This window comes from Athene cunicularia, assembly GCF_003259725.1.
Source record: "Athene cunicularia isolate RWA chromosome 26 unlocalized genomic scaffold, athCun1 chr26_part2, whole genome shotgun sequence".
Taxonomy (NCBI): Eukaryota; Metazoa; Chordata; class Aves; order Strigiformes; family Strigidae; genus Athene; species Athene cunicularia.
Genome location: NW_020799137.1, coordinates 1,529,135 through 1,540,024, shown reverse-complemented (window position 1 = coordinate 1,540,024; position 10,890 = coordinate 1,529,135). Strand labels below are relative to the sequence as shown.

General features: G+C 44.2%; 1 protein-coding gene across 1 annotated transcript in view; it reads left to right on the top strand.

Moving 5' to 3' along the window:
• The first annotated feature begins 5,465 nt into the window (after positions 1-5,465).
• Positions 5,466-10,890, top strand: part of IPO9 (importin 9) — a 34,224-nt gene continuing 28,799 nt past the window's right edge. The window contains exons 1-3 of the mRNA XM_026864461.1: positions 5,466-5,541; positions 9,868-9,929; positions 10,588-10,674. Coding sequence (XP_026720262.1) covers positions 5,484-5,541; positions 9,868-9,929; positions 10,588-10,674 — 207 coding nt within the window. The 5' untranslated portion in view covers positions 5,466-5,483. The remainder of the gene's footprint in view (positions 5,542-9,867; positions 9,930-10,587; positions 10,675-10,890) is intronic.

The following is a 10,890-nucleotide window of genomic DNA, read 5'->3' as shown; positions in this document are numbered from 1 at the left end:
TATGCTTCCTAAATAAACAGATGTCCGCCGGGGGAAAGGCCGCCGCCGCCTTCCCCCCGCGTTTCCCGGTACCGTACGGCTCGTGTCCGCGCGTTGGCCGAGGCCAAAACTTCCAGCTTCAGCGCTCGGGCCGGCGGGAAGCAGGCGGCGGCTTTCGCACCGGCTGTAGGCGTGTGCCCGGTTTCTTTTGAGCAGCCCCTGCCCCGCCTCAGGAGTTCAGCTGCGGGTTCGCCGGTGGGACTTCGCCAGGGCTGTCTCCGGCCTGCAGCGGGGGGCACCGGGCAAAGCCGCCCCGGGGTTTCTTCAAGGCAGGCACCGCGGTCCTCAGCGGGGCAGGAGGGAAATGGCCGTGAGGCAGCGTGTTGTGAGAGCTGCATGATCAGGGAGGGCTCTAAGCTCGTGGGGAGTGGGATGGCAAAGCAGCGGGCCTGTTGCTTTGGGCATCTCTTTCCAAGTCTCCGGGGTTGCCCACATGGTGGTCACAGAGGGCCTTCCCACGGCGTGTTTGTCTGCCGGCCCTGTCCCGCTCCCACAGTGATCCTCTCCAGTCCTCTCCACCTCTGGACGCGTGTGTCCTTGTGCGTACCCACATCCTGCAGGTCACCACCTGTACGTAGCGTGTTTTAAGTGCAGTCAGGATGTAGCTGTACCTTCATCTTGTGTGAAACTCGCATGCTGGAGCTCCATTGTCTGTTGTGGAGAGCTAAGGACATGGAAGACACTGGAGCTGGATGGCAACTGGCCTATGGCTTTGAAAAGACAGAACTTGGAAGAGCAAGCACCTCAAATTCAAGCAGTGCCTCTAATTAATCCATTACTCATCTGGCCTTTTTATGGTGGCATTAAGCTAGTTCATGCACTTGCTCCTTTTCCTGGGTGGAGGCTACACTTAAAAACCTATTGATGGTAACATTTTATTTCACTTCAGTTTACAATTTATGACCCATCCCAAAGAACTGGAATCTGCAGAAACCACTGGAAGATTTGCAGGTACTCTCCTGTCATGGGAGCTGGGTGCTGGACAGTGCAGCCCGTGGCCCTAAGTTGTGCCTGCAGCCTGGCAGCTTGATGGGCTGGTTTATTCATGGACCCTCCTGGAAATTTTGCCTTACCTTTGACAGATTATGCCATGCTGAAACTGTTTTGTGAAGTGTTTTAAAGTCTTTCTGGTCCTGAACTTTAGCTCAGAAATGTTATCAAGCTTGCGGTAAAGAGAAGGAAGGTGTAAGGGCATGACTGGGTCAAGAATAGTGTTGTGATTCTGTTACTCGGGGAATGAGACTGGGGCAATAAAAGGAAGGCAGATCGTTTGATAAAATGTTTCTTGTGCAGTCCCTTAACATGTGCTTGTAGCACTCTCAGGTTAAGTCTTCCTTGGTGCGTTACAGGGAAATCTGTGTGTTGCCACCACAGCTGTTGGAAATTTTAATGAGTGATTCGATGGCATTGCAGTAGCATGAGTCTGGAAGTGCTGTGAGGTTCCCTGACCCATAGAGCCCTTGCCTTGCAAAGCTGCTGCAGTCAGTGTGCTCTTCAGTGGCAACATTTTTCCCCAAACAGTCTGAATCTTGCCACAAGAAATGAAGTCAAGTTTGTGTAATGGTTTGGGGAAAGATTTCCAGAAAAAGAGTATTTTTATCATGGTTCTAGGTGATGAATGTCCCTAAGGTCCTTTTGAGAGCCCAGGAATGCAACAAGAATATATTTGGTGGATAAAAGGACAAGAGGAATGGAGTCATCTGCGCTTCTATTTTTTCACTATTTTACAAATATCTTGAAGTCACCCAATACTTTCATGTGGTTGCAATCCCAGAACTGCACATGTCCACTGCAGGACCTGTAGCCATGATCCAGAAGAGACTACAGAGTACCCTCTCCTGCAGTTTGCAGGTGACACCAAAATGGAGGGGAGGTGGTTGATGTCCTTGAGGGCAGGGCTGCTGTCCAGGGAGCCCTGCAAGAATGATCGAGAGGAACCTCCTGTAATTCAGCAAGGACAGATACCAAGTTCTGCACCTGGGATAGGAGAACCCGCCTCAGGGGTGCGGGTCAGGTGCTGCCTGGCTGGGGAGCAGCTTTTGTGGCAAAGGGCCTGGAAATCCTGGTGGCTGGTGAGCTGGACAGGGCCAGCAGGGCACCCTGCAGGGCACCTGCAGCCTGGGCTGGATGGACAGGACCAGAGGCAGTGATCAGCCCTCTCCAGTCAGTGCTTGTTTGGTCACATCTAGACTACTTGTTTGGTTTTGCTCTGACCCCACCAGTATAAGAGAGACAGCGACAAATGGGAATGAGTTCAGCAAAGGACTGTTGAATTGGTTGGGGAACTACAGCACTCACCACATGAGGAGGCACTGGGAGAGGGGTTTTCCAGTATGGAGGCAAGAGGGTTTTGGGGGTGGATCTGACAGCAGCTTCTGGTAAATATGAGGAGGTTGGCAAGACACTGGGGGATGGGAGAGGATGAAGGAAAACAGGCACAAACTGAAACAAGAGGTTCAGACTGGAGAATTTTTTTTCCTGTGAGGAGAGCCAAGCTTTGGAGCAAATTGTCTGTAGAAGCTGTGCCATTTCCATCCTTGAGTCCTGCCTAGAAAATGCTCTGAGCAACCTGATTTGATGCTGCTGGTGTTGCTTTGATCATGGGAGTTGGACTGGAGACCTCCTGAGGTCTCTTTCAGCTGAATTATTCTGTACTTGTGTGATTCCTCCTCTCATGTCCTAGTCAAGCAGCATGGGAGGAATAAGCTATATTCTCCTTTCTGTGCTGGCTTTGGTATGGAGAAACTTGCCAAAACCAAGAGGAGGAGCTACAGGAATACAGTGATTGCCAACACAATATTATTGAGGTAAAGAAATGCAGTTCATGTGTGTCAGAAGTACTTTAAAGAAAGAAAATATTTAGTATCATTAAGCAGGATGAAGAAGGTGCTGAAAGTAAAAGTGGGGGCAGCAGAAAAGAGCACAGATGTTGGCACTTTTAATGAAAAACAAATGAAGGTAGGGGGAAAAAAAAGAGGAAAAACTTGTTAAAGACATTAAAACTTACCATACTTTGAATTGTTGCAGAAGCTGAAAGCATTTCAGAGGTGTCCATAGCCACCAGGTGACTAAAAAATATGCAAGGTACATTCAAGGAGTATAGGCCTGCAGAAAAGTTGAACTCCTTGTGCTGGTGTTGACTTAACTTGCCATGTTGAAGGGCATCTACAGAGGACATGTTGGAAAATCCATGTCAAGTTGAAGCATGAATAGAAGCAGTTTCACTTACCAGTTTACTTTTAAACAGCAAGTGCTACAGGATGGATCTCCAAGAGTTTTAAAGGGACTCAAACATTAAATTACTGTGCTATAAATTGTGTTGTAAAACTTGCTACTTAAGGTCACTTAGGGACCAGATAAATGAAAGTTGTTAAACATGGGACAGCTTTTAGTGAGGGCTCTAAGGTGAGGAGTGGAGGGGTGAATGTTGGGGTTGTTACAGGTGAGTTGGTGTGGCTTTTGCACTGCCTGTAATAGTTAAAAATATGTCAAGAGTTGGAATGAGGAGAACAGGGTACATGGGATTGTTGTGGCAGAGTCAATCTGTTTAATAGAACTGTTTGAAGGAGTCCCTGGGACTGCCAAAAAGCTTTTTAGAAAATTCCCTTACTGAAACATTTTAAGAGACTAAACTGTTGTGAACAGCTCTTGAATTAATAACCGATTAAAAGCTTGAAGACAGGAGGTGGAAGCGAGTGGTCGTGTTTCACAGCGCATGGAGATAACGAAGAGTCCCACGTGAAGCTGGACTGCTCAGCACATCTGTAAATGATGTGAAAGAGTGAATAGTGGTGTGGCAAAGTCACTGATAGCGCTGTTTGGTATGGCCAGAGTGAGAATCAGTGGCAAAAATTACAGAATGATTTCACAAGAGCGATCTGAGTGTGCAAATGGTAGGTGTAGGTCAGTGTTGGGCACAAAGTAGTGTTGGGGAGGAGGAGACAGACTGGATGATACCTTAAAAACGGGCTGTCCTAACTATTGTCATTGGGAGAAGAAATCCCATTGTCAGTGTGGAGAGTTTTCTGAAAATACCCATTCACTGCTCTGCTGTGCTCCAAAAGCCAAATGGACCGTTAAGGAGGGAACAGAGAACAAAGCACGACATAAATTCCTCATGCTTCTGCAGTCTGAGTGCTGCATGCATTATGGGCTTGTTGCTCTCAGGAGGGATAAAGCAGGGCAGTAAAAATGCAGCACAGAGACATTTACAGAGGTGTGGAAAAAGCTTCTGTTCTCAGAAGGAGCGAATACATTGACTTTTCTGCCTGGGAAAGAGCAGAGCTGGAGGCTCTAAAATCATAAGCAACAGAGAAGGTGAGTTGAGGAGTGATTATTTGTGACTTCTCATAAAGTTACATCAGATGAAAATGAATCTGAAACAAGCAGAAGTAGAGTGTTTTCCCCAGTGTGCAGACTGTAGAACTTGTCGCTATGGGATGCTAAGAGGTAAAAATGGTTTAAAAACAGTTTGACATTCCTGGAGGAAAAAACTCATCAGGAACCATTAAACATGTGATAGGGTGCACCTCCTGCTTTAGGAGGTTCCTAATGCCAACCTTTCCAAGGGGGTGTGCTGGGGGAAGCGTGCTTCTGCCCTCACCTCTCTTCTTAAGCTGCTTGCAGGTTGGGTTGTGTAATATGGTTAAGCTCACACAGCAGTTAGCTCTCCTGGTGTGCTGCCCTGTGCTAGCACCTGCTCTCTTCCATACGGGGTTTAGCCAGGTTGAGATGGTTCAGTGTTTTGTGAGGATGCAGTCGAGCTCCCTGAAGCAGATTGATAGCGGATCTGTCCAGTGATTATACAAGGGGATGGGTAGAAATGCAGAGTCAGGTGAGCCTTGGGAACAGGCTGAACTGTCCAAGAGGAGTCTCCTCTGACTCCATCCAGCTGTTCTGGAGGAATACAGGACGTCAGCTCTAGAGTAAGGACGTGGTGGCAATTTCTTCCTGCCATGTCACCCTTTAGCAACTTCCAAACATGGACTCAGCGACTCAGTCTCTTCTACATCTTCTTGTCTGCTGAGAAAGTGTGGGAATAGGCACCACCTGACAGCTTGGGGATGGGAGATGCACTACTGCTGGTCTCTGGAAGGATGAAAGTTCACCTGGCGACCTTTGTTGTCTCTGGGTTTTAATGGAACAAATGAAAGCAATGCCTGAGACTGTTCAGGGAGAAGGCAGGGGAAATGAGAGCTCCAGGTAGTGAAGTGGTACTGCTGTGCCTGCATCTAATTTGGGTTAACTCCACCATTGACTTGTTCCTGGTGAAGTGGGGATAGTGTTTCTCTTCCCCCTTTAACTGGTCCATCACAGTAACATCATACACCGCTTCTGATGGTGCACGTGGATGTGCTACAGCTATCCTCATATGACTTGAGGATAATTCCGTAATGTGTAAAAATAATCTCTTCCTCTAGGCCTTACTATACTGGAGAACACGTATGGAGGCCAAACCATCTCCAGGGATGTCAGAGCAGGGACAGTGTCACTCTGAAGGAGGTGCATGTCCACCAGGAGGGATCGTACTGCCACCCTGGGAAGAGGAGCAGTGTCTGTAACACATTCCTCTAAATTATGCTGATAAGGAGTTTTAATGACAGCTTCTTATACAGTTGAAAAATACCTCTGCCTACTTGCCTGGTTAGATAACAAGTTTGCTGTTTTATGGTGACAGTATTAAGTCTCCGAGCTATTGGCTCTTGTGCTCTGGAAATGTGGTGATAGATGAATGGCTCCAGGCTGGAGAATTGCCTTTCTTTAGCCTGTCTATATTATGTGGTTGTGTTTGCCCTTTTTTTGCAGGTAGAAAAAGCATTTATAAGGCTGTCTTCAGTGTGGCTTATGTTGTGACATCTTGTGTATGAAAAGGCATCTTCAGCTCGGTCCTTTGCAGGGTTGTTTGTTGCCAGAAGCTGAGAGGTGCAGGTGGCTGTGAAGATGGTGCTGACCTTGGCAAATTGACTCTTGTGTCAATCTGGACACACTTATCCTCTTTGAAGTTTTTTGTCCATCTTGTTTGAGACTAGTCCATTGTAGGAGACAACCTATGCTTTGATTTGAACATGATTTCAGATTTGAATATTGGCTTTACAGGTTTTGTAAATGTATCTTCTCTTCCGGAATAGTGGCTCAGCACATTTTGTTTGATGCTCTAAAACCCCATTGAATCTCTGATGATATTTGTGTGATATTGTTTGCTGTCCATTTGTATCAGAACAACTGTAGGTACATCGGTAGCAGGAAACTTGTAGCATCACTTGTGCTTCACCAGTTCAGCTTATGGTTGGGCCCTTCCTGACATAACTGTTTTAACGCGTATGGCTTCAAGTTATTTCTGTATTGCATTGGGTACCTTCTTGAATACATGATTTTATGCCATAAAACCAGAGTATTGTGTGGAAGGAGGGATTCTGGAGGGTTTACAAACATGATCACAGTATGGTCAGTGAATGATGGACAGAAATGGGTGGAAATCCTGTGGATGGATAAACTGAGCTGAATTTTTAACGGGAGTTAACATTTTAATGTTGGACTGAATTTTTAACAGGGAAATTTAAATAAGAAATGGCCACGCTGGGACGTGTGATACTTTACTTTCAGGAAAAAAAGGTTATTCACAGCAGCAAATGCTGTTATTTGCACTGTGAAATGCTGCGGAAATGTTGAGTATAGTGAGAGTTGTGAAGAAGGGAATTCAAGTGAGATACCTAAAGCCATCATAAATGTTGGAGAAGATTGGCCTTAATCTTTCTGTCCTTTGCTGAGAAATGACAAAAATACAGGTGTAGTTTTCAGAGGTGTGCTGATAAAAAGAGTGCTTTTGGAGTACTCCTTGAACATCATGATGGGTGCTGAAGAAGTTCCTCAAAGAAGCGCATTTGTAGTGTGTAAAAACTATGGCTGAGCATTATGTTCTTGCTTGATGTTCCTGGTCTGCAGATGCCCTCCAAGCTCTGCACTGCTCTGACCTCGTGGCTGACCCTGCTTTGAGCAGGAGGTTGGACAGCATGACCTCCCAAAGTCCCTTTCAACCCAAATTATTTTACGGTGATATTGCAAACCAGTCCCATGGGAAACTGCCTGCACCTGTGTGGCTGAAGACTGCGATGCACAAGGGGTGGGCAGATGCTGGGTGAAGGGAACTTGATTTCTCATGCTGCTGTGTTTGTGACATCTGGTAGCTACAAGCTGGAAGTTGTTTTAATTTAGAGTGTCAGTGGCCATGGGGCAGTGGATTCACTTGGGTTGGATGCAGCAGCTACCACGGGCTCTTCCTCCACCGCTGCCTGTCTCTGCCCCCAGCAGAGACAACTAAAAGGGACCTGTAGCAGCTCCTGAACCAGTTTTGTATGGACGTACTGAACTGGACTCAATCGGTGCTGCTCGTTTCAACAAGGCAGGGTGTGAAGTTCAGTGACACAGTACAAAGTCCTGCTTGTTTATTCCTCCTTGCTTGCTTAATACTATTTTTTGATTTTGTCCGGCTTAATGTCTCCAAAACGTTAGAGGTAGAGAGGTAGTACGTTATGCAATAGATGGAGCTTGGTTTTGAAGGAGGAGAATTGGAGAATAGGTTTCATTAATACTGAGGTTATTGGAGAGGAGAAGCAGAGCTGGGTGGAAATGTGTTTGCTAAGTGTTCCCTATGCCAGGCCCTTCATTAAAAGTTTGTAGTCTTGGTTTTACAGACTTTGTTTTGTGAGGAAGAGTTAATGATTCTGATATCTCAAATCACAAAGTAGAAGTGAAGGAACAGAAGAGATGCATTTGAACTGCAGTTATTGATGATAAAGATTGAAAGTTTGCAGCCAACTGGGAAAAGAACAATAATAAACCAATTCTTTGAGAAAAGAGGAGCCAGTGAACTATACAGCAAATCAGTGTAATTTCAGTCCCTGGAAAGATTCTTGGACCAATTCTTTGAACAGCTTGCCAGTGTCTATAACATAACAGGATAAATAGATGCTACACAGCTTATACAGTTTTTTATGATCTGTTCTTGATAGATCCATGTAAACTTTGTTTGATGGGAGAGCTGGCTTATTGCTTAAACAAGTAAGTGCTGGATATGAATGATTTGAGTTCAGTAGGATTCCTGATATGAATTTGCCACAATGATCATTTATCAGTTAAGGACATACAGTGTTGTAATATTTTTGAGGTTCACAGTTGGCTGGAAACCTGTGAGTAGAGTCGTTAGCGGTGGCTTATTGTCAAACCCAAGGGGCTTTTAAGACAGAGCTCTTGGTTGCTGCAGTAGTGAATACACCTCTAGTTTACCAGCAAATAGCACTGCAGTCTGCTTGGAGAGCAGGTTTAAAAAGACGTTGGAAAATTGGAGAGATGGCCTAAAACCATTGCAACAAAATCTTATAAATCAAGTGCATGTATGTAAAGGGACAAGATATATGCAAACAGATTAAATATTGCATAATGGAATCACAATTGTTAGTTGCAACTACACATTTATTCTGGCTTCCTAGTTCATTTATACCCTTTAGGAATGTGGCTGCAATGCAGTGCCATACTCAAGTCTGGAATATTGCAGACTGCTAGAAGGAGAATTACTGCTACAGTTAAGAGGAGTATTATGTTAGGTATATTTCAGAATGAGGCTCCCTGCTTTTGCAGCTAGGGCAAGAGGTTTTTTTCTTTTTTAATTTAAAAAAAAATACATAATCTGTGAAGAAGGGTTGAAGGAACGGGTGCATGTTCAATGTAAGCATGGAAAAGTTAGAGGCAATTATCTCCCAACCCAGAAGAGCCTCTTACAAGTGAGGTGGATTTTAGAAGAATCTCAGATAACTGTGTTTGTGATGTGCTCAAATATGCTGCTAAGGAAAATTACAGAACTCTTTTTGAGAAGAATTTTCAATACGTTTTTGTCAGGGATGCTGTCAGCACATATAACTGTCCATGGGAGTCAGGTTGCGCTAGTGCGATGTCAGGGCATACCTTCTGCTCCGTGGTTTCTAGAACTAAAACATCACAAATTCATTTCTTAAGCATACGAGTGAAATGAAATATTTAATACAATTATCAGCTACTTGGAGCTTACAGTTGCAATTTTAACCAAATTTATCAAGGCATATGGATTTACCATACCGTAACAGCTGCTCTTCCTGGTTTTTATTTCCTGTGCTCTGTTGTCAGCACAATTGGTACAAGCATTTTAATTTTGCCTTTGTTACAGAGCTTGCTTGGCAACTAAAAGCAGCTCTTGCTCTTTCTGGACAAATTTCTTGCTGGAGATGGTCCCGCAGCCCAAATGGTTGTACAGACAGTTCCTGGTGTCTGTGCTCAGGCAGGGTTTGCTTGGGAAGGCGCTTGGTGCATTCTGAGCTGTCTTAGGGTGTTTTGGGACAGCTGAAGTGATATTTCCAAATCACTCTCTGGATGAACCCGGGTTGTCTGAAAAGGGACTTCTGGCTGACAGCCTTCTGTCTTGCTCCATCCTGGATCTTACCCATGCATCCCTCATGTAGGGACTTGACTAGTGATATTATGTTGTAGATAAGATTTTTTTTTTTAAGTTGTAAATCATTTGCTTGTTACTAACCTGGGTTGCAAAATGTTTTGTCCACAAGAGAAAGCAATAAGATGCTGAGAAAATAAATGAAGTTTGTGCAGAGAGCACAGGGAAGAATTAATGCTCATGATTCATTTGAGTAGCTACACTTTGGAATTGTCTTCTCCTTCCCACATATGAGTCATTCAATTGGTATGATGTCTTTCTCCAAAAATCTTGATGAGTTTTGCTGTGTGGGAACAAAAGTTATGACACAAACATTTTATTTCATTTTTTATTTTTTTTTTCCTTTGCAGAATTTGGTGTTCATTTAGCAGAACTGACTGTAGATCCCCAGGGAGCTCTGGCTATCCGTCAGGTGAGTTTACCTGCAACTGTAGGAAGAATTCTGATGGTAGTTTCCTTGGTTCTTAAAATATTCTCTCGTGTTTCCAGGTGAAAAATTTGAGGTGGCTTTCTATTACTGCTTCTCCATTTTCTTTTACATTTCTCTAGAGTTGTTCCTTTCTCTTTCAGCATTACTCAGGTGTTATACACTTACCTTTTTTGAAAACAGTGCTTTTTGGACTTAGTAAACCTGGTGCTGAGACAGCAGTGTACTGGGAATGGACACAACTTACTAGGTGGATGGTAGACATCAACATGCAAAAGTGTGGCTTGTTTTTGCAGCAACTTTTTCTGTAGGTGTTTTTCTTCTTGAAAGAGAAGTTTAGGTTCTGTATTTCTTTATTTACAATGTAGCCCATACCTTGTGCCTTTTTAGAGGTGAGGAAATAAAGTTACTGCCTTGTCAGTGCTGCACAGGTCATCATTGCTTGATGGATGGTCATCAGTTAATTTTTTTACTGTGGTAGTCATTTTAGTCTGTTTCACAAAGATTTTTTTCATTTTTGGCAAGCCCTGTTGCCACTCTAAAAGCAGCATGGTGGGATGGAAGACCGAGCAAACGGGTTGAGGGTGATGCTTGCCATGATTGCAAGATTTGTTAATGATTCTTGACCTCTCTTCTAATACAGCTAGCGTCTGTCATTTTGAAACAGTATGTGGAAACTCACTGGTGTTCTCAGTCAGAAAAATTTAGACCTCCAGAGACCACAGAAAGGGTAAGATCTGGTTTTGTGTTGTCTACTTTGAGACACTTTATCCATCAAGAATATCAGTTTTCTTGGTAGTTTAAAAAGTGCCAGTACCCTTGTGTATTACGAGGATTAATGGCTTCAGTTAAGATTTTCTGATGTTTTCCATTTTGAAAATCTGTTTTCAGTTGCTTAAAACAACACTAGACTTGAAGCTTGGGGTAATTTCTGTAAGAAAAGTTC